The sequence below is a fragment of the Ursus arctos genome, unplaced genomic scaffold (genome assembly GCF_023065955.2).
Source record: "Ursus arctos isolate Adak ecotype North America unplaced genomic scaffold, UrsArc2.0 scaffold_11, whole genome shotgun sequence".
NCBI lineage: Eukaryota > Metazoa > Chordata > Mammalia > Carnivora > Ursidae > Ursus > Ursus arctos.
Window position 1 is genome coordinate 39,672,165 of NW_026622775.1, and position 27,413 is coordinate 39,699,577.

The following is a 27,413-nucleotide window of genomic DNA, read 5'->3' on the forward strand; positions in this document are numbered from 1 at the left end:
TTAGTATGACCAGATAAGTGACAGGAATGAGAAGAAAAAGGGGAAATTCTAGAAGTTGATGGCTTTTGTTTTTGTTTTTTAAATAGGCTCCATGCTCTGTGTGGAGCCCAATGACCCTGAGTCAAGACCTGAGCTGAGATCAAGTCGGTATGCACCAGGTGCTCCTTGAAGTTGATGGTCTTGATGAGAGATTTTGAAGACTCAGCACGGCAGATGTAGTTCTGCTACTTCTGGCTAGTCAGTAAGCCTAATCTGTTTGTTGCCTTATATCCAAGTCAACCTGGAAAGCAAGAGCCCCCGGGTTAATAAAGTTTGGTTGATTCCATCTGTTATTTCTTATATTCATTCTTTTCATGAAACTGGAGACAAGAGCCTGGGGAAATCCAAAAGCACAGAACTTTAGGGCTGAAAAAGATCTGGAAATCACCTGGCCCAACCAATCCCACATTCTACAAATGAAGAAACTGGAGTCCAGAGAGGTTAGTAAGTTTGCCCTTGCTGAATTCCAGATGAAAACCATCCAATATGGGCCTAGACTGGGTTCTGAAGAAAAAGCAAGGACTCAAAAGATTAGGTGTCAGTGGAAGCACAGCAGGAAAGAGGAGCCGAGGGCAGTGTATTAGTTATTCCTGTACAACAAATCACCCCAAAACTTAACAGCCATAAAAACTCAAACACTGATAATCTCACAGCTTCTGGGGTCAGTAATCAGGGGAGGCTTAGCCAGGTAGTTCTGGCTCAGAGGTTTTCATGGGGCTGCTGCTCTATCAGCTGCAGTCATCTCAAAGTTCAACTAGAAAAGGAGCTGCTGTCAAGCTCATTCATAGGTCTGTGGCAGGCTCCAGAGGATCTGCTTCTAAGGTCACTCACACTGGCATGTCTGTAGGGCTGCCTCGTGGCAGCTGGCTTTCCCTAGAGTGAATAAGCCAGGATAAAGTAAAAGAGCACCCAAGATGGAAGCCACAGTCCTTTTATAACCCAATCTCAAAACTGACCGTATTCTAGTCTTTTTTTTTTCCCCCACACCCAACATGGAGCCCAATGCAGGGCTTGAACTCATGACCAAGACCTGAGCTGTGATCAAGAGTCTGATGCTCAACCAACTGAGCCACCCAGGCTCCCCTATTATAGTCTAGTCTGTAAAACAGTAAGTCAATAAGGTATAAGTATCAGGAAGCAAGGATCACTGGGCCTTGGATCTTACAGGCTGCCTTCTATAGGTAAAGTCAGGGAAAGGTTTGCAGTAAGGGGCTACTGGAAGCTAAAACTGACCAGCGTTTAGTAGTCAAGGATTAAATGGAGGGATAGGGAGTTTAAATAGAAATATTCAGGGGAGGGGCGCCTGGGTGGCGCAGTCGTTACTTCGGCTCAGGGCGTGATCCCGGCGTTCTGGGATCGAGCCCCACATCAGGCTCCTCTGCTGGGAGCCTGCTTCTTCCTCTCCCACTCCCCCTGCCTGTGTTCCCTGTCTTGCTGGCTGTCTTTCTCTCTCAAATAAATAAATAAAATCTTTAAAAAAAAAAACATTAAAAAAAAAAGAAATATTCAGGGGAGAATACCTTCTGAGTCTCCAGTTAACGCCACCCACTGAAAGCACTTCATGGTTGTACTCTTAGGTATACTGGGGTCAAGGGAAGGTGTTTATTAGATCTCCAACTTGCAATTTCCTGACTAAAAAGTGGTGTAAGAACACGTCTCATGTAAGAAATCTATGGCTGCTTTATCCCTGTCCTTTTCCTAGGCAGGTATACAAAGACTGGTTAAGAACATGAGATCTGAGGGGAGCCTGGGTGGCTGAAGAAATTAAGCGTCTGCCTTCGGCTCAGGTCATGATCCCAGGGTCCTGGGACTGAGTCCCGCATTAGGCTCCTTGCTCGGTGGGGAGCCTGCTTCTCCCTCTGCCTGCCGCTCCCCCTGCTTGTGCTCTCTGACAAATAAATAAATAAAATCTTTAAAAAAAAAAGAGAACATGGGATCTGACACTGGCCAATGCTGACATAATCTATGGATTTCATAAAAAGATCATTAAAATAATAACAGGATTCTCTGTATTACTAGGCAAATAATAGTAAAAAATAACTGGAAGAAGTTTTGACAACATAGTGGAATGAACAACAACAAAGTGGACATCCCTTGCTCAAATTTCATTAAATACCAATAAAATCATTGCTTTAAAAGGAAGATTTTCATTAATAACCGCAAAGATAATTACATAAAAATACATAAATTAAATCTGGGCCATTAAAAAGCTTTCCATACATATGAAAATGGTAACAACTTTGAAAAAAATTAATTCCCTAAATGAAAAAATGATACAAAGTATAAGCAGTACTCAAAGGATGATTACAATTTATTCTCAAAGACACACTATTCATGTTAATAACCTTTCCTCAGGACTTTTTTTTTAGGTGACAACACTACAGAATGGCAAGCAAGGACATATTAACATTAACAAAATTAACAAAAGATAAACTCACTAAACATGTGAGATTCTAAATAAGTAAAAAGATAACAGTGTGAGAAAAAGACAATGGATCTAGATACAAGAGCCAAGAAATCCAACAAGGAGGTAAAGGTTTTAGAATCAGGAAACAAAATAGTTGAAAGGCACCTTACAAGTTATCTGATACAACTCTCAACTCAAGGCATTAAGTCTGCTTATTTAACAGACCCAGGGGATGATCCTTACACGTCTTCACACAGCAGCACTGGAAAATCAACTAAGTGAGTAATTGCTGGGAATGGAGAATGGCAACTATTTTCACTACACAGCACTGTCCCACCCCTTTCCCACCAGGACCCTCTAAAACTGAAACCTAACAGGAAAATTTATACATAACGTCTGAGATGAAATGAGATAATTAGCTGTAAAAAGAACCCGCCAAAATTTTAGCAAATACATGCCTTCTGTGTTTTAAGAATAAGCTGACCTTGGAGATCTGGGTATAATGTCAAAGCAACAGAAGAGGCATGAAACCATAAGTGAGAAGCTTCAATCTAATCAACAGCACTAGGCACTGACTATAATCGGAAGGGGAAGGGTCAGCATGGAATCCAAGGCAGCAAAAGCTAGATAACCATACGTGTTCATCAGACCCTAGGCTGTTAAGGGGGAAAGAGACTCTGCCTGATGAATATAATTGCCGCATTTATTTAGAAAAATACGTTCTGTTATGGAGAAGTGCTCTTTCACCTAGCTTTCATAAAGAAGGGATATTCCATCCCAATAAGTGAAATGCTTTGGAGATTAACCACTTCCATTTATTCAGATCCTAAGTCTCTTCAAACCACCACCCATTTACTAATTTGTCCCTACGCATATCAAGAAGATGTGCCCTGGTTAGGAAAAATGAAAATTCCAAATAATGGAAATGAATAGCCCTCAAAGCAAATAAACATTCTGGCTCATACACAGGTCTTAAAATTTAGTGAGTCGGTCTCTTGAATTTGATGTATTCTAGGTGCTCTGACAAACCTTGAATTTCTGAGGCTAAAAAGCTAAGGCCCCAAAGCCTAAATTGAGAGGACTTGTGCAAAGTCATGTTGCCTGGGAAAGATCTGGCCAAGTGGACTCTCTGCGTGACATGACATCTTTATCTCATCTCTGTAGCAGGAACTTATATTTACTTTATGCCTCCTCTGTATTGGCTAGTACGCTGATCACTTTATTTTTTTCTGAGGACTGATTTAGAAAGAGAACACATGTGCATGCATGAGAGAGGAGCAAAGGGGAGGGGCAGAGGGAAAGGGTGATGGAAGTCTCAAGCAGACTCTCTGCTGAGCATGGAGCCCGATGCAGGGCTCGATCTCACAACCCTGAGGTCACAACCTGGGCCAAAACCAAGAGTCAGACTCTTAACTGACTGTGCCACCCAGGCACCCCCGATCACTTTAAATATTATCTTACTTAGTCCTAAAATTCAAGAAGGGATTATTTATCCTGCTTTCACAAATGAAAATACACACACAGAACGCAGCTGAGGCTCAAAGAGGTTAAGTAACTTGCCAAAGATCACACAGCTGATATTTGATTAAATAGATTTATCCAGGACTGTCTGACTCAAAAGAGCTGGCTCTTCCACTATACCAGATTACCTCTACTCACTGTGAGAAGGCTCTACTAAAGTTTCATCTTTATACTATGCTGAAATAACACCGCTCTTTGGTTCTAGTTATTTGTACTTCTTATACTCTTAGCTCCATTTGTCATTATTTGGGTGTACACAGCTTTACTTCTCCTGAATAGATAAGAACAGCCTTGACAAAATAAGCAGCTATCCTATTCATTTTCTTGACCTTCTAGCAGCATCTAATATAGAGACTTGCAAAAAACAAAGCATCAAATCTCATTTTCTGAAAAACAAAATGAGAGCTATAGACTATAGAAAACCAGTTGTCAAAACCATAGGAAGAATTCCTTTAGTATGAGTACAAGTAAACAAATTTAAAAAGGGAAATATTTTTTTCTCTTAGTGATCAAAAGAACAAGACCAACAGCTCTTGTAAAGGGGGCCTGGTTGATGGGCAGGCAGCAGGGCCCTGGGCATGTAGGATGGAGCTCAGAGCAGGAGCAGTCCCTGTGGAGAAGGTGAGAGCAGGAAAGGGAAACTACAGATTATTGGCCAAGAAGGCAAAGAGCTGGGAAGAGGAAAAGGGTGTCTCTAAAATGTTGTCCAGGGATTGGCCCTGACATAATGGATGCCAAGTATATGGACTAATTTTAGGACATACTGGTTAGTGGAACTAAAGCTGGACTAAACATGTTTTTGTACAAGTTCAAGAACTAACACCAGACTGGATCTTTTTAGGCCTAAGGTCTATTGCCACAAGGTGACAGAAAAGACAAAATGCCAGAGTAATCGATTATTCTTTAAAAGATTGTTTTATAAGGGGATTTATTCGTTTTTCCAATATAATACATCAATCTAATGGGCTGAATTAGAAGAGAGGCAATGGAATCCATTTGCTCTTCCCGGAAATATAGACAAAAAGCTACAAAATTTGCAAATCTGCCGCTGTCCCTGTTTTATTCTCAAGTGCTCAAGAGAAGACTACATCTCCAAAGTGGCATTCCCGCTCTACAGCAGTGGTTCCCAACTGAGGGTGATTCAGCCTCCCAGGGTACATTTGGCAATGTCTGGAGACAATTGTTTGTCACAAATGGAAGTGGTAGTACTCCTTGACATCCAGTAAAATAAAGGTCAGAGAGGCTGCTTAACATCCTACAATACACAGGACAGCACCCCACCCCACAATGAAGAATCATCTGGCCCAAAATGCCAATAGAGATATTGCTGAGAAATTTTTATCCATGGGCACCATCAACATTAATCTAAGCCATCACCAAGAAGACCGGTTGTCCAGAATTTAGTACTTAAGACGGAGATATTAGTTCAATACAAATAAAAACAGCAGCTACTATTTTTTGTATCCTTAAATAGGCCAAACCCAAGCTAAGTACTTTCACTTTTTTTAAAAAAGATTTCATTTATTTATTTATTTATTTGAGAGAGAGAGAGAGAGCACGAGCAGGGGAGAGGGGCAGAGGGAAAGGGAGAAGCAGACTCCCAGCCAAGCAGGGAGCCCAACATGGGGATCGATCCCAGGATCCTGAGATCATGACCTGAACCAAAGGCAGATGTTTAGCCGACTAAGCCACCCAGGCGCCCCCTGAGTACTTCCACTTTATCTCATTTAGTTTTTACAAGAAGACCCTAAACACCTCCTCCCATGGACACACCAAATCTATAGCTACAACATACGAATCATTTCCCTCTAAAAAAAAGATCTGAAAACTAGATGAACTGCTCTCCACAACAATGGATAAAAGGAGCACATCAAGATACGTAAGAGAAACAGAGATACAGTATCATAAAAAACCCCACCCCTGGCATGTTGGCAGACAACAGGGAGGGATCTCATCAAACAGGCACTTCTGGGCGGGGTGCCCCATACTGGGCAACCTACCCCTGGTATCCACATGGGAGACAGAAGCCTCCAAAACATCTGGCTTGGACAACCAATGAGGCTGACGTCTGGGGTTCCCAGAGTTGTTACAGGAAATAGATTCCCCTCTTAGAGGGCTCGCACATAGTCTTATCGGCCCTGAGACCCAAGGAAAAACAGGTTTGAAGTGCCTACGCTATATGTGAAGAGATTCATTTTCTAATCTGGGGGCACTGGCTGGAGGAGTGCGAGACAGCTGAGATGCTCACCAGAGATCGAGGAACGACTGGATGCCACTGTGGCACGCTCCACATAGCCGGCTAGCACAGGCAGGCAAGTCTGGATGCAGTACCCTCCTGCTACTTTGCTGGGACAGGTCGGGGCAAGAAGTGAGGGCAAGAGCAACACTCCCTTAGTTCCCTGGCTGGGGCAGGCAAGACAACAGGTCACAGAGCTCTCCCACTCTCTAAAGTCTATGAGTATGGACAACTGCAACACTCCCCTGCCCCCTGACTGGGGCTGGTGACTGTGAACAGTCGTGGCATTTTCCTGCTGCCAGCCTAAAGCCAAAGTATGCAAACAGAAAAGGCACTTCCACTGAACACTGAAGCCCACAGATGCACTCAGTCAAGACATTTTCCCACTGCCCTTCTACAGCCAGTGACTGTGCCCTGCCCCTACACTCTCCAACTGACTCACTAAAGCCAGCAGGTGCATGCATTCCACAGAAGTGACACCCTTTAATTGCCTCGTCCTGGTGACCAAGAGGACTGGTGTTTCAAACCTCCATGGAACTGTTAACAACTGGAAAGGCAGTTCTTGGCAGGCTCCGACCCCCAGGGCACTGCACAGACAGTAGACTGAAACACAACCCCAGTCTTCCTGTCAATAAAACCTATTCACTTAGTCTGGAGCTTCAAAGGATAGACTTCAGGTTTCCTTCACATATAGAAGCTAAGGACTGGTCCCAGGGAACATAAGCAGGGAGACATCATTCTTGTGCACCCTGCACAAGGCTTCTCTACAGTTAACGAGACTTAACAGAAAGGAGCTTATATACTCATCTGGAGCCCCAATTTTTCCAACAGTCATCCAGGGGACCCCTCCAAATTTACTGGTCTAAAGACCAGCAGGGATTACAACTGTGGCCCCATAAGACTATGTATATTTGCATACTTCAAGAAGCTGCCTGAGATCTGGATTCCAATCAGCCTAAAACTAGGTGCTTGGATTACTGACAGGTCTTGGCACACTCTCAACAATGGAAGAGTATCAAAACAACTCAGGCAGCTTAGGCAATCACAAAGGTTCCAGAAACAACTGATAGATAAAGCAAGGTAGAACGAGAAGGATCATGCCTGCATAAGGCTATTCCTTCAAGACTGAGAGGGGTAGATGCTTGCCTACTATAGAGAAACAAACACAAAGAGTCAAATAAAGTGAGGAAACAGAGAAATATGTTCCAAATGAGATAACAAGGCAACACTTCAGAAAAAGACCTTATTGATATGGAGATAAGTAATCTACCTGAGAAAGGAATTTAACATAATGGTCATAAAGATGCTTGCCTAACTCAAGAGAAGAATGGATGAACACAGTGAGAATTTTAACAAGGAAACAGAAAACAAAAAAGTAATGAACAGGGGTGTCTGGGTGGCTCAGTTGGTTGGGTATCCAACTCTTGATTTTGGTTCAGGTCAAGATCTCAGGGTCCTGGGATCAAGCCCCACATCAGGCTCCGCACTTAGGGCAGAGTCTGCTTGGGATTCTCTCTCTCCCCTTCTCCCTCTGCCCCTCCCCCCGCTTGCACTCTGTCTCTCTCAACATCCACATTATAGGGGTCCCAAAAGGAAAACAGAGAGAGAAAGGGACAGAAAACTTGTCTGAAGAAAATAATTGCTGAAAATTTCCCTAGAGAAAAAAAAAGGACATGCAGGTCCAGGAAGCCCAGAGTTACGAATAAGATGAACCCAAAAAGAACAAAACCAAAACACATTATAATTAAAATGTCAGAAGTTAAAGATAAAGAGAGAATATTAAAAGCAGAAAAAGAAAAACAAATTGTTACATATAGGGAAACTCCATTAGCCCATCAACAGATTTCTCAGCTGAACCTTTGCAAGTCAGAAGAGAGTGGCATGACATATTCAAAGTGCTGAAAGGAAAAAACTTCTACCCACTCTGCCTGGCAAGGTTATCTCTCAGATGTGAAGCACATAAAGAATCTTCCAGATAAGCAAAAGCTAAAGGAGTTCCCAACTACTAAAATAGCTTTACAAGAAATATTAAAAGGTCTAAGCTGAACAGACATGGCACTAATTAAAAACAAAAGAACATACAAAGGTAAAAAATCTGATCGAAAAGGTAAATATATAGTAAAGGTAGTGGATCGATCACTTACAAAGCTACTAATAAGACTGAAAGGCAAAAGTTGTAAAATCAACTAAAACTACAATAATTAAGGAATACATAAAATAAAAAGATATAAAAAGGGACATCAAAAACAAAATGATGGGGGATGGGGAGTACTTCTGGAATGTGTTCAAATTTAAGTTATCAATTTAAAATAGACTGTCACATTACATATGTGAACCTCAAGGTAACCACAAAGCAAAAACTTATAGTAAATGCACAAAAGAAAATGAGAAAGGAATCTAAATATAACACTAAAGAAAGTCATCAAACCACAGGGAAGATAGAAAGAGAAGATGAAAGGAACAGAGAGAAACTATAAAAACAGCCAGAAAACAATTAACAAAATGGCAGTTAAGTACATACCTATCAATCACTACTTTAAATGTAAACGGACTAAAATCTTCAGTCAAAAGACAGAGAATGGCTGAATGCATTTAAAAAACAAAAACAAAAAAAACAAGACATATTCATATACTGTCTACAAGTGACTCACTTTAGAAGTTAGGACACAGACAGACTGAAAGTAGAGGTATAAAAAAAGATATTCAATGCAAATGGAAACCAAAAGAAAGCTGGTGTAGCTATACTCATCTCAGACAAAAAAGACTTTAAAACAAAGACTGTAACAAGACAAAGAGGAGCACTACATAATGACATCCAGCTAGAAGATATAACATAAATATATATATGCAAACAATACAGGAGAACCAAAATACTTTAAGCAAATTATTAAAAGACCTAAAGGGAGAAACTGTCTACTCTCACTTCATTCAACGTAGTATTGGGAGTCTTAGCCACAACGATCAGACAAGAAAAAGAAATAAAAAGCATCCAAATTAGTAAAGAAGTAAAACTGCCACTATTTGCAGATGACGTGATCCTATATACAGAAAACCCTAAAGACTCCATCAAAAATCTGCTAGAACAATGAATGAATGCAGTAAAGCTGGAGGATAAAAAATTAATATTCAAAAAGTTGTTGCTTTCTTATACTCTAATAACAAACTATTGCAAACAAATCAAGAAAACAATCCTATTTACAATCCCATTAGAAAGTACAAAATACCTAGAAATAAATTTAACCAAGTAGGTGAAAGACCTGTAAACTGAAAAACTGTAAGACACTGATGAAAGAAATTGAAGGCACAAACAAATGAAAAGATATTCTGTAACTCGTGGATTGAAAAAATTGATGTTACTAAAATGTTCATACTACTCGAACCAATCTAGAGACTCAATGCAATCCCTTTCAAAATTCCAAAGCATTTCTTGCAAAAATAGGATAATTCTAAAATAGGTAAGGAACCACAAGAGACCCCCAAATAACCAAAACAATCTTGAGAAAGAAGAACAAAGCCAGAGGTATCACACTTTCTGATTTCAAACTATACTACAAAGCTAAGGTAATCAAAACAGCATGGTATTGGTATAAAACAGACACACAGATCAATGGAACAGAATAGAGAGTCCAGAAATAAGCCCATGTATATACAGTCACTTACAATAAAGGAGGACCAAATATACAATGAGGAAAGGACAGTCTCTTCAATACACACTGCTAGAAAAACTGAACGACTACATGGAAAAGAATGAAACTGAACCACTATCTTATACCATATCCAAAAACTAACACGAAATGGATTAGAGACTTCAATGTAAGACCCAAAACCATGAAACTCCTAGAAGAAAACATAGACAGTAAGCTTCCTGACATCAGTTTTAGCAATATTTTTTTGGATCTCAATTCGAAGGCAAGGGAAACAAAAACAAAACAAACAGGACTACACACACACACACACACACACACACACAAAGTTTCTCCACAAGGGAAACCATCAACAAAACAAAAAACAACCTACTGAATAGGAGGAGATATTTGCAAATCATATATCTGATAAAGGGTCAATATCCAAAATATATAAAGAACTCAAACAACTCAATAGCAACATCAACAACAACCCAAACAACACAATTTAAAAACTGGCAGAGGACCTGAACAGACATTTTTCCGAAGAAAATACACAGATAGCCAATGGGCACATGAAAACATGCTCGACATCACTCATGATAAGGGAAATGCAAATGACAACCACAATGAGCTATCACCTCATACCTGCCAGAATGACTAGTATCAAAAAGAGAAAAAAGTAACTACTGTTGGGGAGGATGTGAAAAGGGAACTCTTGTGCACTACTGGTGGGGATGTAAACTGGTGCAGCCACTATGGAAAACAGTATGGAGGTACCTCAAAAAATTAAAAACAGAGCTGTGATATGATCCAGCAATTCTGCTACTGGGTATCTTGAAGAAAACAAAAAAACACTAATTTGAAAAGACATATGCACCCTTATGTTCACTGCAGCATTATTTACAGCAGCCAAGATATGGAAACAACCTAAGTTGGTCATCAATGGATAAATGGATAAAGATGTGATATCTATCTATCTATCAATCAACCTAATGGAATACTACACAGCCATAAAAAGAATGAAATCTTATCCATGACAACATGGATAAACTTTGACGGTATTATGCTAATTGATAAGTCAAACAAAGACAAATATCACATGATTTCACTTATATGTGGAAATCTAAAAGGTAAACAGAACAAAATACAGACTCAAAGATATAAAAAACTGAGAGGAGAAGGGTTTGGGTGGGGAGGGAGCAGAATGAGTAAAAAAGATTAAGAAGTATAAACTTTCAGTTATAAAATAAATAAGTCATGGGGATATAACATACAGCACAGGGAATGTAGTCAATAATACTGTGTTAACTTTATAAGGTGACAGGCAGTAACCAGACTTAACTGTGGTGACCATTCTGCAATGTGTAAAAATGTCACATCACTATGTGGTATACCTGAAACTAATGTAATAGTGTATGTCAATTATACCTCAATTTAAAAAAGTGACAACAACGAGAAAAAATGAAAAAGAGGACATTTTCACCAATAACTCAATGCCATTATCACATATATCAAGACTAGTAACAATTCCTCGATATCATCTAATAACCAGTTCATTATCAAATGTCCTTGATTGTATCAAAATGGCTTTTTAGAGTTGGTTTGTTACAAACCAAACAAGGGCCACACATACTTATGTCTCTGAAGTTTCTTTTCATCTAGAGGAACTTCCATCCCTTTTTACTCTCATACTATTCGCTTATTACAGAAACCACATCAGTTGTTTTATAAAATGTCGCTCATTCTGTACTTGACTATACACTTGTATTATAATTAAACTTACTCTCTATTCTCTGTATGTGCGATGAGTGGAAGTAGCTTTAGACTCAGGTTTCATTTTTTTTAATACAAATACTTCACTGGATATTGCTTCCTACTTTGTCACATCAGGAGACACATGTCTGCCTTTTTCTACTTTTCATGATGCTAAGATTGATCAGAGGGTTCAAAGGGTAACAGGCTGAGCGAACTCTATCAGCTTCTCATCTAAAACTTTCGACTACTGATAATCATCCCCTGAATCAATGATCTCATGAAGGGCTACAAGTGGTGGTTTTCAAATTCCATCAATCCAAGCACATTTATTAACTGGGATTCTTCCCTCTCATCAACTAAGCCCATTTTTTTTTTCTACTCTGAACCACCATTTGGACAGGAAAAGCAAGATAACTACTTAATACTTTCCTTTTACTTCCAGTTTTCAGAGGAAGGAGCTGGTGTCTTGCTTACTTCCAATAAAGCATACTTCTAACTAAACTGGAACCAAAATATATTTTTTTATAAAGCATTTAAACAAAAGGGAAAAGAGATCTGTAAGCAATGCAACTAATTTTAAAGAGTTATTAACAAGCGACTTCAGATTTATCCAGGGATATAAAAGTTCAAAGATCTAGGACAGCCACAAGACTCTCAGAGGAAAAAGAGTATCTGGTCAAATTCTTGTTCCTTTGATAAATCAACAGAAAGACCTGTCCACACCTTTGGTGTCTTTGCAAAATGACTACCTATATTCCAAACATGACTTGAAGGCAAACCTCAAGCTGAGATCTTTTTAAAAAGCTATACTTCCTGAGCTGACTAAATAGTAAAATTTCCTGTGAACACCACCAATTAACTGGAATACCCTGAGATATAGTGAATCTGGCATGGGCCCCACCACAACAGCCCCTTCTGCTTAGTTGGCCTCTATTTCTGCATCCTCATTTTCCCCACTACATGCATAAGGGCACTTACACCAAAGACAATTAGTCCATAGCCATGGAACTACATCCTGGTAAGACAAGATAATCTGTTCAAATCCTCGGGAATTTGAACTGAAAATAAGGAAAAACTTGGGCAGTTTATAGTAGAGACAAAGAAAAGGCATGGACTGTGGCTGAGCCATACTAATGGCAGAGGACCCAAGTGAAGATCCTGAATGCTCTCCAGGAGCTCTTGAGTCATCGTGAATCCAAAGTTCCCTTCCTGGGGCGCCTGGGTGGCACAGCGGTTAAGCGTCTGCCTTCGGCTCAGGGCGTGATCCCGGCGTTCTGGGATAGAGCCTCGCATCAGGCTCCTCTGCTATGAGCCTGCTTCTTCCTCTCCCACTCCCCCTGCTCGTGTTCCCTCTCTCGCTGGCTGTCTCCATCTCTGTCGAATAAATAAATAAGATCTTTAAAAAAAAAAAAAAAAAAAAAACAAAGTTCCCTTCCTGCTCTGGTCTCCAGGTCTGTCCTAGGATAGCTTCAGATGTCCTTGGTACTCTGTTCTCCTTATTGTTCCATAGATATCTGTATCTGTTTGCCAGGGCTGCCGTAACAAAGTACCACAGACTGGGTGGCTTAAAAACCAAATTTATTTTTCTCACAGTTCTAGAGGTGAGAAGTCTGAGATCAAGGTGTCAGCAGGGTTGGATCCTCCTAAAAGACATTCCAAGCTTCCTGGGCTTGTAGATAGCCATATTTCCCCTTTGTACATGTCTGTGTCCAAAGTTCCTCTTTGCATTAAGGACGCCAGCCATATTGGATTACGGCCTACACCTTATGACCTCATTTTACCTTAATTACTTCTTTAAAGACACTATCTCCAATGGTGAAATTCTTATGTACCAAGGGTTAGGACTTCAATGCATGAATTTTGGGGGATACACATTTCAGCCCATAACAACATCTTTAAAGTGATTCCCTCTTTACTTAAGCTAGTTTAAGTGAGTCTTGTTGGTTGTAACTGAATAAATCTTACCAAAACAGCTACATTTTGTGGTCTTCTATTATTTAATTATTCATGTGTTTCTTTCAAACCTCCCAATAGTTTGAGCTATAAGAGAGCAATAACATGCTTTAACAGTTCAGCAAATTCTGCCTCCACAGACCTAGTACCCTACAAACAATCGGTACCAGAAACATAAAGGGCACAGAGAATTCTGTAGAAGATGCTGTACCATGGCACCCAAGATCTCCTTTCAGGACTGAAGTATTCATTCTCCTAGCAACCAGGAGGGTTGGCTGCTGTTAGTTCACAGCTAAATCCTATCCCAAGAATTATCAACAGAGTCACTTCACCCAAGGTAATGCCCATTCCTTACAGACAACCTACATCCAATCATGCAGAATTCCAAAGGCCTAGACTCCTTGTCTACATTCAGGACATCTCTAAGAGCCACCCCAGCTCCTGATCAACTTGTGGGATTGGCTGTAGCCCGTATGCAAATGAATTACACTTCAACTCTCCCTCTGCCCAATCCTGCTTCCATCCTGCTTCCGTTGTCCCGACCCAAGGTGTTGATCCTGAGACCACTCCCCAGTAACCCTCTGGCACACAATCTCTTAATCTATTTCCCAGAAAATCTGACTTGCCCTATATTCTACAGCTAACACTGTGACAAAGATGAAAACAAAAAAATTGGGAAAAATTAGGTACTAGGTTAATTCCCTCTTTTCCTTTTCTTGCTTTTGAAGAATCCTGCCCATCTTCTATTTCCCTGCTAGAGAACAGGTCCATTCCTTCCGATCCCCTCTGACCTGCCCTGTGCAGACAGCTACTGCAACCCCCCACCCCCATCCTCCAATCCACAAGCAGGAACCCCAGACCTCCTGCTTTCCTGGGACAGTAGGGGGCGCCTCAGGCCCTAGCTCCTCCCCCTGAGTCCTGCCACTGCATTTCTAAAGTCTGGGCCCTTCAGTGCCTGGCCCTGGGGTGAAAACCAAAGGAGAGGAGGGGGTGAACCAGAGGAATCCATCCAGGAGGAGAAGCTGATCCTGTCCTCCTTCTCTGGCTGCTTCCCAGCCGGACTCCCCTTGGGAGCCTGAGTTCAGGAAACAAAGTACTGATTCTGAGGACCAAGATATGGGCCCTGCTGGCAGTGCCTTCCTACTGTCCCTTCTACTGGGTGAGCCTTTGGAGTGGGGGGTACGGGGGAGGGGGAGAGGTTTTTGGCTGAAGAAGTTATCATATAGAATAATATGACACTTCACCATGGGACATTACTATGAATAGTGTGTCCTGGGGAAGTCCTGAGGCGATACTATATGTGAAACAGTAAACAAAACAAAGACCCCTGCCCTCATGGAGCTGATAATCACTGCACTTATTAAATAAATAAATTTTAAAGCAGGTGAGAAAGTCCTAAATGTTATGAAAGGAAAGGGGCAGCAGGAGGGCAGGGGCAGGAGGTGTGTTGTAATTTTAAATAGGGTAGTCAAGAAAGTTTCACTAAGGAGTCCTCTGAGCAAAGCCCTGAAGGAACTGAGTGACTTCACTACAGGCATCTAGGAAAAGAGCATTTCAAGCAGAGGGAACCAGAAGTATCAATACTCTTGAGTGATTTCAGGCATAAGCTTGTTCACTTATTTTTCTGGCCCACAATGATTTAAAAGCAGGGTCGGTTGACAGCAGCAAAAAGATAAGAGGTAGCAAAAAAGATACACAAATACTGCAAAATCCCAAATCAGATAAAGAAAACCACTCATAAACCTCAAAAGCACCTGAAGGCATCATTGTGTTTACAACCTAATATACTTGATATTTCTGATGACAACCCTGAATCTTCCAGTAAAAGTTATATTACATTCCATGTATGCTGCTAAAGAAAGCAGGTAAGTATGTAATTTTTGAATTTCCCACTAATGGATAGACGTTTATAAAAATCTGGCCTTTAATACAAATCTGAGAAATTTAAATATGTGGAAAGCTTCTCCGTTCAGTGAATCTAGATATAAGATGCATTACTGTATATTAATGATATGATGTCTGTCTTAGGATTTTGCCCAAGCTCTTCCCCCAAAACAAAAGATCTGCGATCAAGTGAGTGGTCTCTACCTAGACGGCTGGGTTTGGAACTGGGATAGGATGGAGGCTGGAGGCAGGGAGGACTCAGGTCCTAGGAACAGATGGGAATTTGGGGATGATGAGAAGTTGAGGATCGGGGCCGCCTGGGTGGCTCAGCCGTTAAGCGTCTGCCTTCAGCTCAGGTCATAATCCCGGGGTCCTGGGATCAAGCCCTGCATCGGGCTCCCTGCTCGGCGGGAAGCCTGCTTCTCCCTCTCACACTCCCCTCGCTTGTGTTCCCTCTCTCGCTGTCTCTCTCTGTTAGATAAATAAATAAAATCTTTAAAAAAAAAAAAAGAAGAAGAAGAAGATGAGGATCAGAAGAACAGGACACTGAGAGTTCTACATGTCTGTTTTTCTCCTTTCTCTAGTGTGCGGACGACCTGCGTACTCAGGCCGTGTTGTGGGTGGCCAGGATGCTGTTGCAGGGCACTGGCCTTGGCAAGTCAGCTTGCACTTGGGCAAGAACCATGTCTGTGGAGGGTCTCTCATCAGTGACAGGTGGATATTGACAGCAGCACACTGCTTAAGAGAGTGAGTCCTACCTGGTGGCTAGCACACACATAGGTTCTCGGTAAATACTTGAATGATTTCATGAATGAACCAACAACAGACAAATGAATGTGCTAAGACGGGTCAGGGCGCCTGGGTGGCTCAGTCAGTTAAACATCTGACTCTTGATTTAGGCTCAGATCATGATCATGAGATTGAGCCCCTAGTTGGGCTCTGTGCTCAGTGTGGAGTCTACTTGAGATTTTCTTTCTCTCTCTCCCTCTGTTCCTCCCCCCCACCTGCTCGCTCTCTCTCTAAAATAAATAAATAAATAGGGGCGCCTGGGTGGCACAGCGGTTAAGCGTCTGCCTTCGGCTCAGGGCGTGATCCCGGCGTTCTGGGATCGAGCCCCACATCAGGCTCCTCTGCTGTGAGCCTGCTTCTTCCTCTCTCACTCCCCCTGCTTGTGTTCCCTCTCTCGCTGGCTGTCTCTATCTCTGTCAAATAAATAAATAAAATCTTTAAAAAAAAAAATAAATTAAATAAAATAAAAAAATAAATAAAATCTTTAAAAAAAGAAAAAAAATAAAGTGGTAATACAGGGAGGCAGAAGGAAACCCTACATCACCTTGGACTTGGGACAGGACCCAGAAGTAGAGAAAGAAATGAGAGAGATAGGCACTGTATTAGAAACTTCTCTTACTTTGTGCCAAATCATTTCCTAAACATCAGCCAGGGAACTTTGTCTTAAGCTTTTCTGGAACACAAACATAATCTGAACGCTCTCAGAGCTACTGCTCTAAGAGGAGCAAGGTGCCATGTGGAGAGTAGTCCTAGGGAGAGGCTCATGTGAAACTAATGTCTCCAGCCAACAGCTAGTGAAGACGTGAAGCCTGCCAACATAAGGGGGTTTGGAAACAGATCTTCCCAGAGTCAAGCCTTGAGAGGACTGCAGCCCAACGTGATTGGAGCCTCTCAAGAGATGAGTCAGAGGCACCCACCTAAGTCACACCTGATTCTTGACCCACAGAAACTGTGAGATAAATGTTTGTTGTTTTAAGCCTCTAAGCTTTGTGGTAACTTGTTATGCAACAACAGATAAGTAATATATATATATAGAAATCACAACAGCAGAACTTCTCAATAACAATACTGAAAGCTCAAAGAAAATGGAGTAAGAACTTCAAAATGCTGGGAGAAAATCCAGAATTCTACCCATAGGCAAATCAGTGATCAAGTGTGGGATAGAAACAAGACATTTTCAAATATACAAAGCAGCAAAAATATTATACCTCTCACGTACATTTTCTCAGGAAGCCATAGGAGAATGTGCTTCACTAAAAAAACGGAGAGAAAAACAAGAAAACATGGAATCGAGAAAAAAGGGGATATAACACAGATTAGGACCCCCAAGAAAATGGGAGAAAATACAGGACAAAACTCTGGCAATAAGCATATAAGAGGAGACGACAGAGATAGGAGACAACAAAAGAAGAGTGGTTAGGGAGAGAGGAAAGGAGAAAAAGCAACAAATCAACCCTAGTCCACGTTGGAAGTAGCCTGGTTCATTCCAGGTCCATTACCATCCTTTCTTGCCTAGAGACTTAGTGCTCCCCATAAGCAGCTTGTCTTCACCCAACTGCAGCACCTAAGCATGCTCCTTTTTTATTCTCTCTGTTCTATTCCCCTTAGGAGCTGGATTCCTTTGTTCTATACTGTACAGCTGGGATCAATTCATACAGACCAACCACGTCAAAGTGTGACGCATCGTGTGTTCAAAATTATCATCCATCCCCAAAGTGAAAATACAAGTGCAGACATCGCCTTGTTGAAACTGGTCTCTAGAGTCACCTTTACTCCTTTCATCCTGCCCATCTGCTTGCCCAGTGTCACAAAGCAGTTGAAAATTCCAGCCTCTTGCTGGGTGACTGGATGGGGAAAGGTTAAGGAACGTGAAGGTGAGAATGGGTACAGAAAGGGGTGGTTTTATCCATCCTCCTCCTCCTACACATTCTAGAACATGTGCATTCTAGGCATACCATTACTATGGCAAATATTTTTTAATAAACCCCAACCTATTGATATTATCTGTAAGTTTTCAAATGTCTTTTTTCACAGTTATTATGTTTATTTACTTTCCTATCCTGCCTAGAGTCTAGCTATAGCTGCAAGAGCAGATACTAACAATCTGAACACATAATTACTTCTTTGAAACAAGGGTTAACAAACCTGATCTAAAGTCCGGGAGAATCTAGTGTTTTTGAAAATGTTTTTAAAAGTGTTGTGTCAACTCCTAAGACAAGCAGAAAAATAGGAAAGGAAGAAGTTTTAGAGTACTTCAATTACTCACATCTTTACTAAATCAAACTGTATCAGAATTTCTCTTTATTTAGAACATTAGGAATACCCCACATTGGCACATTAGAAAAACCTTAAAACAAATAGAAATAACTTTGAATTACCCACTGTTTTAGATCAAGTTTACCCAAAAAATGCTTGCATTAGCAAATATGATTGGAAAGTGATTATAGTCTGCTTTTGGATTCGCATTCAGAGATTTCTGCAAATCATGACTCAGTGTTGTCCTTACAACTTTCCAGATTGCTTTTCCTTTCATTCCTGTCTGTCTTTACAGGTAGTGATTACCCCTCCATTCTCCAGGAAGCAGAAATACCCATCTTTGACCGCCAGGCCTGTGAACAACTCTACAACCCAATCGGTTCCAAACTGCCAGAATTAGAGCCAGTCATCCAAGAGGACGAGATATGTGCTGGTGATACAGCTCAAATGAAGGATACTTGCCAGGTTAGGGTTTGCTCTTGAATTTTTTTTTAATACAAGATTAGATCCAGGTTTTCCTGTATGTAAACAACAGTAGATTGGGAATCAGGAGACAAGGGTTCTGACAATAATTCTTGTGTTATATAGAATTACCAATGAATTTAATCTCTTCAACTTTTGATCTAGAGAAACGGTAACGACTGGTTACTGGGTTTTCACAGACTGGTATATTTTTATAAATATATTAAGAGGTTGACACAGAATTACCAACTTTATTTTTTCAAGCAAGAACATTTCACTCTACACTTAAAAGATGTCATTCCACTGTCTCCTGATTATAACTGTCCTAAGAAAAATCATCCATCATTTTTGTCTTCCTCCATTGAGTGTGATGTGTTGTTTTGCTCTGGCTGCTTTCAATATAAAATTACCTTCATATTTGATTGTCAGAAGTTTCAGTGTGATGGGGCACCTGGGTGGCTCAGTAAGTTGAGCATCCAACTCTTGGTTCCAGGTCAGCTCAGCAGTGGGTCAGCTTGGGATTCTCTCTCTCCCCTCCCTTTTGCACCCCCCACATGTGCAAGCACATGCATGCACGCTTTCTCTCTCTCTCAAATAAATAAAATAAATAAATCTGAAAAAAAAAAGAAGTTTGAATGTGATGTGCTAGGTGTGATTTTCTTTGTTTTATCCTATTTAGGATTCATTGGTTTTGTTTTTTAATCTGTTCTTTATCTTTTATCAAAACTTGAGAATTTTTTCATTCATGACTTCTTCAAATATTCTGCCTCATTTCTCTCTCTTCCTCTTCTGGTTGAAACAGAAAATGAAGGTTACACCTTTTGATATTTTCACATAGTCTCTGATACTGTTTTATTTTTACCTTTCTCTGCTCTTCAAATTGGATACTTATAAATAAATTAATCTATATTCAAGATCATTGCCTCTCTCCTGTCATCTACATTTTAGTGTTCAGTTCATCTAGTGAAAGTTTTCTTCACATATTTTCACATATTTTATTTTTTAGTCCTAGAATGGCCACTTGGTTTTATTTCCTTTCCCTTTCTCTCTCCCCCTTCCTCTCTTCTTCTTTCTCACACATGCGTGCGCGAGCACACACGCATACATACAAACACACCTGCTTTTCTCTATCTCTGCCTAGATGTCCTATCTGTAATATTCATTATTTGCAAATCAAAATAACAGCGGAACATGGGTTCACACCCACTAGGATGACTATTATCAAAGTAAATAATAACAAGAGTTGATGAGGATGTGGATAAATTGGAAGCTTCATACTCCTACTCAGAATGTAAAATGGTACAGCTGCTTTGGAATTATTATTCTTCAAAAGGTTATATACACAGTTACCATATTACCCAGGAATTCCACTTTAGGTATACACCTAAGACAAATAAAAACATGTCCACAGAAAAAAATTATGCATGAATATTCATAGCAGCATTATTTGTAAGAGCAAAAAAGTGAAAATAATCCAAATGCCCACCAACTGATGACCAGATAAACAAATTGTGGTCTATCCAAACAATGGAATAATATTCATCCATAAAAAGGAATGGAGCACTGATAGACACTACAAGGACGAACCTTGAAAAGAATATGCTAAGTGAAAGAAGGTAGACACAAAAGATCATATATCATATGGTTCCATTTATACAATATGTCTAGAATATGGAAATCCATAGAGGCAGAAGCAGATTACCAGCTGGCCTAGGGCTGAGAGGAAATGAGGGTGACTGTTAATGGGTATGGGGTTTCTTCTGAGGGTGATGAAAATGTGATGATGGTTGAACAACATTGTGAATATACTAAAAACCACTGAATTGTGCACTTTAAACAGGTGAATTGTGTAGTGTATGAATTATATCTCAGCAAAGCTGTTAGAAAAAGAGGTAGCAAGACTGAGAGACAAACCATCAACTACGATCACTATCATTTTACATAAGGATTACTGTCACATTAGAAAAAGGCAATATGAACCTAAGAATGGAAAAGGACAGTCCATTCAATTGAAATTTACCTTTAGGGAAAAAAGTTATCACATTAATTTCTCTTTTTTATCACAGATGAGTATTTGGGTTGGGGGAGCTTTTTTGTGTGTGTATCTTCATTGCCTTTTTTTAAATTTATTTTTTTATTACTGTTATGAGTATTTTGACACTACTGGTATATTCAGCTAAGGTCTCTGTCAATTTCAAATTCTATGATTCTAGAATTCCCAAGATCGTCCCCTAATGCAGTGAAAAGTCTAGCTCCCTCTAGAGTTCTCCAGCTCCATGGGTTCCATTGCCCTATCCCAAGGAACTCTCCACCTTGAGACCATTTTCCTCTTCAAGGTCACTTTTCACTACACTCATGACCTTTATCTTTCCTCAGGGTGATTCTGGAGGACCTCTGTCATGTCATATTAATGGTGTCTGGACCCAGATAGGACTGGTAAGCTGGGGAACAGGCTGTGCTCAATCTCTCCCTGGAGTCTACACCAGTGTGATCTACTATCAAAAATGGATTAAGACTACTATCTCAAGAGCTGAGGTCTTGGGTGCCAATAATTTGGATTTATCTGACATCCTGTACCTTACTGTACTGCTCTCTCTGGCTCTCCTGGGACCCTTCTGTGCCTTTGGGCCTAACATTTTACCAGGACAGTAGACATAAAGCCACTGGCCAAGTATAGGGTTAGGAGGGGAATACACAGAGATTAAGGCCCAGGAGCAGAGAACTCACAGAAGAGTCACTGGGAACTCTGGATTACTTCATTAAAATAATCAGAAATGATTCTGGTTTTGAGGTTCTTTATTCTCAAAGTATGTTTTAGTGGTAGGAATGTGAATAGCTGAGAAATAAGGCTGCTGCTTCTGTGCATGACATTCTTTGTCCCTGACTATGAATCTTACAAGGCAAGAAAGTTACCTCCTATGAATAAGTTATACGGACACAAATAAAATGGCTACTAGAGAAGTGGGCAAGAAGAGAAGTATCTGTGAAGGCAAAAGGTAAAGTCCTCAAGGAAATATATTAAGAGTTTACTTTGGGGGGGCCTGGGTGGCTCAGTCAGTCAAGCGTCTGCCTTCAGCTAGGTCATGATCCCTGGGTCCTGGGATAGAGTCCTGCATTGGGCTACCTGTTCAGGGAAGTCTGCTTCTCCCCCCTCTCCCCCGCCCCGTCTGTCTGTTGCTCCCCCTGCTTGTGCTCTCTCTCTCAAAAATTTAAAGAAAAAAAAAAGTTTACTTTGGGCCCATGGTTTGCATTACGGGCTTCTTACCTTATCTCTATTCCTCACTTCCCTACTATCCCACACTTTGCCTCTGCAAGGGGTCATATAAAAAATGTGTCTATATAATTCAGCTCTGCATTTTTCTGAAATTATTGCTTTTTGAACTACCAGTGTGACCTACTACCAAAAAATGGATTAATGTCATGATCTCAAGAGCTGAGGTCTTAGGTTTCAACAATCTGGACCTGCCCGGGTTGTTTAATGTTACTCCAATAATAAAGTACTTTAAATGTTTAAATGTTTAAAAAGGATAACATTCCTTGCTTAATTAGCATGCTTCTTTTTGTTAATCCATCCCATGACCTACTATTTCCTACTTTACCTAGGCTTCCAGGAGCTCAGAGCGAAGTTATATACTCAATTTCAGTCATTATCTTTATCCTAGATTATCTAGTATAATTCCATTCACATCCCTTTTTATTTAAATCATCCTTCATTTCTCATTTGAATGAACTTAAGTTTCATTGCATCTGTGTCTTTCATGGTAAGTCAACTTACAAATAACAACTTTTTGGATAAACAAATACCTTTAACAGTAAATGAGGGTAAGTTTGGAAACTTAAAATCCTTGAGAGCCATTAATCTCTCCCCCTTCTGGACTGCCACTACAGGCATGACTGCCACTAGAGGCTACGTCCCCCCTCCCTCACTTACACCTACCTATGCTCAACTCCATTTATTCTCCACAGCATTCAGACCAGTGTTTAAACAATGAAGATTTTTTAATACATTTCTCCCCCCATTTTCCCTGCTTCGGCACTTCAAAGACATCTCCTTGCTCACAGGATCAGGACCAAAGTCCTTAAGAGGACTGACAAAGCCCTGCAGGTCCTGATTTCTGCCTGCGTCCTCAGCCTCACAGCACCCTGCTCTCCATGCGTTCAATTCTTCAAATGTTCCAAACCCTTCTTGGGGGCCGGACTTCTGCATCTGCTATTCCTGCTCCCCTACTGCCTTTGCCTAGTTAATTCTTATTGTGCCTCAGATCGCAACTCACCTTTCCCTTCCTCGAGGAAGCTGTCCCCAACTCTCCCGGCCACAACAAATCCCCCAATACATATTCTCATAGCATGATGGAGCCCTCCTTCGTAGGACTCAACACAGCTGTAATAGATTATTCATCTGCATAATTGTCTAGTTAATGTACGTCTTACCAAAATATAAGAATCTTTGTTTTTGCCAACTACTGTATCCTAGTTTCAGTAAATACTTGAACAAATGAATGAATGAATAATAATCACTCAACCTCTTTGTTTCCCCAACTAAGAACCTGGCTATTTTGTTTATGGAGGTAGCCCAGAACCTGACGCAATGTCTTACACAAAACGGACCTTCAAATATTAGTTAAATAAAATAATGAAGGAGAGAAATGTTTCAGTCTCATTCTCCTCCTCGTATCTCTCCAGCCATAACAAACAAAGGAGAGAAAAGAGCACGTGAAACAGGTAAACTGGAAGGTTTCTGGAGGCAACAATTTAATCTAGGCAACTGCTGGAATGACACAGAGGGCAAAGCAAAATGGCAACCGACAAAAAAGAACAAGAGAGAAAAAGGGGGCAAGAAAGAAAAACAGAGGAGCGAGGACAGACTAAAATCAAAACAAACAGGAAGAAAAAGAACACAAAAGTATGGGCCAGGACAACACAGCAAGAGGACATAAAGAAGCTGAGTCAAGAAAGCCACAATCCTGTTTCCTATCATTTCTCCAGACTCTCGGGAAGCACTTGTTCTGCAGCGTGGGATCTGGCAAAATTTTTCTCATGAACCAAGAGGTGAAACTTAAAACTTTTGGAGGGACCAGACCATTCAAGGGGCAAGAAAGATACACCGAAAGAAGAGGACCACATGACCTCACTGTCCTGGCCACTACTGGTTGGATGTACCAGGGATAAGCACCTGATTTAATAGCTGTCCACAGTAGTTGGGGCAGTTGGCTTAAGTTCTTACCAGACAGATGCACTCAATACTGGACAACCCAACAGATCCCTTCTCCTGGGAAGTGTAAATACACATCGTATGGTATTCAGCATGCACTCAAGAGTATTAAGTGCCCACCATGTTCTAGGCACCATTCTGGCCATTGAGGCTAATGCAGTACATTCAACACATCAAGCCTGCCTTCAAGGAGTTTACATTCCAGTGAGGGAGAGGGACCATAATCAAATGCAAAATAAATGTTTATTATAATGTCATGTATAGGAAAGTCTGATAAAAACAAAAGAGAAGTGGACAGAGAACCAAGGTAGGGGATTCCACTTTAGACAGGGTGGTCAGGGAAATTTCTCTTAAGAAGATGACATTATATAGAGGCCCGCATAAAGAAGGGTAAAGGAAAAAAAAAAAACTGACAAAGAACATTCCAGGTAAAGTGAATACCAAGTACAAAGGTCCTGAATTGGAAATATGCTAGGTGCATGTGTGAGGAGGAACAGAAAGGTCAGTGCAATGCTAGAACACTGTGAGCAAAGGAGGAGAAGTGTATGAACTGAGACCAGAGACGGCACTGAGGGCAGGTCCTACAGAGCCTGGAAGGCCCCAGTAAGGATTCTGAATTATTCTCAGGGCAATGAGAAGGCACTGGAGAGTTAAGAGCAAGGGAATGATTAAAGAAGAGAACAGAAAATCCCATACCACAGTGCATGGGTGTATGTAGAAGCCATGAGGGGGCTAGTCAGATGGCAGCAGAGTTAGACAAGAAGCAGAGAGAGTAAGAATCTGATACCAATGTATTAATGAGCAAAACACAAGGGCTACATGAAGTATCCTGGAGCATCCGTGAGGAAGGTTTGATTCCATAAGGTTGTTGTCTACACTACTACCCATCTGCACCCTTACAGTAGGGCCCCATTAACCAAGGTGAAGAAAGGCACAAGCCCAGGTTTCTTAGCATCTACTTATAATTCATCATTAAGACACCTACCTAACTTCCTATTTGCCTTTTTTTCCTTCTTACCCAGACCAATGTTGTTCTCATTTCCTTCATCCCACTTCTACCTCCAAGCCTTGTTTTACCTGCCGTTTATTCCTGAAACACCCTTCTCTCATAAACCTCAACCCCCTTATTTCTGTCTATTGATTAAGAGGTAGTGACTATCTAAAAAGCAGACTGAAAGGACCCTAGGAAATGGCTTTAAAAATTAACAGGAAATGGGTGAACTATATGGTGTGTGAATTGTATCTCAATAAAGCTATTTTTAAAAAACGGAAATTTTTCTCCTGCTTAAATTCAACAAAAATGATTAGTCTGTAATGTATTTAGGACTCTCTAAAGATCTTCTAAATAATCCATGTGACTATTTCAAAAAAAAAGGTTCAAACTAACTACACACATTTTCTGTTTCAACTGCTAACACACAAAATGTAAAGTTTAACCCAATATATGATACAGCAACTGGTACGCATTACCAGAGGGAAAAAAATCAATAAACATTTGTATTCACACAACTAAAATGTCAAGTACTTACTGGTAACAAATTTAGTCAATGACACCACAAATGACCAAATGGGGAAGAAATAAAGAGGGACACCTTTACACTCTATTTCGGAGGGGGGCTCAGTAGCATTTCTGCTTTAAAAATCGATTTTAATTTGTAGAATACTTTATTCCTTGGAATATCTGATTCAATATGCTACAATTTTCACTTTCACATCTTGAGAAATTTAACTAAGGTGGGATTTGCTAAGATCACATTTAACAAATAAAGCTGTACACTAAGGCTGCTGAAAATCCAATCAGCAATTTTTAATCCTAAAAGTGGGGGGGGGAAATAGCTATTTCCAGATCTTCTATTATTATTAACAAATGGACTATTTCAAGTAATCACCCATTTTTCCTTTATTTCACTAAATTGTAAAGTCACCCTCAAAATGTGGGGACATTATGGAAAAAGAATTCAAAATAATAAAATACGGAGGTTGCATTTTGATGTTACTTCAATAGTGGGTATTTTATCTTTTCAGATGCTTGACTTCATTCTGAAGCTGTACTATTCTCCTCACCACATTTGACTGTGTAGTTTATTTACATACCAGAAATCAGCTACCTGAGAATTTTATTAAACATATTCCTTCTTCAGGAAAGGGAGGAAGAGGAAGGAGTCACTCAAAATAACAGGAGGTTAGACTAATAATATTCCCTACTATCAACATTAAGAGAAAATGCTCACTGTCATAAGAATAAAAAAAGACTGAAATCTTAATAGGAAATTCGAATTGTCGTTCAGGATAATCATCCTCAACCCAAATTCTCTCCACGGCATCTTTTACCATGTAAGTGTTCACTTCCCCTCTCCATGTGGTTGGAAGAGCGTGACTGGGGTCTAGTCCTGTGGCACTTTGTGCCACTCTTATGATACCTAGCCCACACTACCTTGTACCATAATTAACTATGAACATCCAGGAGTGAAAAGAATAACATAGGATGAGAGCCTAGGGCTCCAAAATGCTGAAAGTTTCTGATTTTAGTGAAAATTAGTGAGAAGAAGATAGATTCTAGATGCAGTTGAGCAAAACTAGGATAATACTTTCAGAGATTATACTTTGACCGGATTTAGATATGATGTAATGGACTGGATATGGATGATGAGATTAGTAATTGGGATACAAGGATGGGAAAGAGAAGGACCTGAAAAGAGAAATCAAGAATGACTCCTATGTTACTGGCTTCAGAATGGTCATACTATTAAATGAAATGAGGAAGGATGGAAGAGGAACAGATGTGATGGGCTACCTAATCCAGTGGTAGGCTGAATTCCCCCAAGGATGTCAATGGTGAAATCCCCAGAACCTGTGACTATGTGACCTTATCTGGTTTAAAAAAAAAAAAAAAAAAAAAAGACTTCCCATACATAATTAAGTTAAACATTCTGAAATGGAGAAATTACACTGGATTATCTGAGTGAGCCCAACAGAATCACAAATTTTCTTGTAAAAGGAATGCAGGAGAGTCAGAGTCTGAGGTGTTGACCAGATTATGCAGAAGACACAGGACTAAAGCAGAAGGGAGAGAGGAGCACCTATACTGCTGGATCTGAGGACGGAGCAAGGGGCTACAAGCCAAGGAGTGTGGTCAGCCTCTAGAAGTTAAAAAAGGCAATGATGATTCTCCCTAGAGGCTGCAGACGGAATGCAGACCTAGATACCCTGGTTTTAGCACAGTGAAACGGATTTCAGACTTTTGACCTCCAGAACTGTGGACGATAGAGTCAT

General features: G+C 40.5%; 2 protein-coding genes across 3 annotated transcripts in view; one reads left to right on the forward strand and one right to left on the reverse strand.

Annotated features, from left to right (window-relative positions):
• Positions 1 to 21,580, forward strand: part of PRSS48 (serine protease 48) — a 43,359-nt gene extending 21,779 nt beyond the window's left edge. The window contains exons 5-8 of the mRNA XM_026499467.4: positions 16,006 to 16,168; positions 17,819 to 18,084; positions 18,762 to 18,931; positions 21,305 to 21,580. Of these exons, the coding sequence (XP_026355252.4) occupies positions 16,006 to 16,168; positions 17,819 to 18,084; positions 18,762 to 18,931; positions 21,305 to 21,580 (875 nt within the window). The remainder of the gene's footprint in view (positions 1 to 16,005; positions 16,169 to 17,818; positions 18,085 to 18,761; positions 18,932 to 21,304) is intronic.
• Positions 1 to 27,413, reverse strand: part of SH3D19 (SH3 domain containing 19) — a 168,660-nt gene that overhangs the window by 117,862 nt on the left and 23,385 nt on the right. The window lies entirely within an intron of this gene.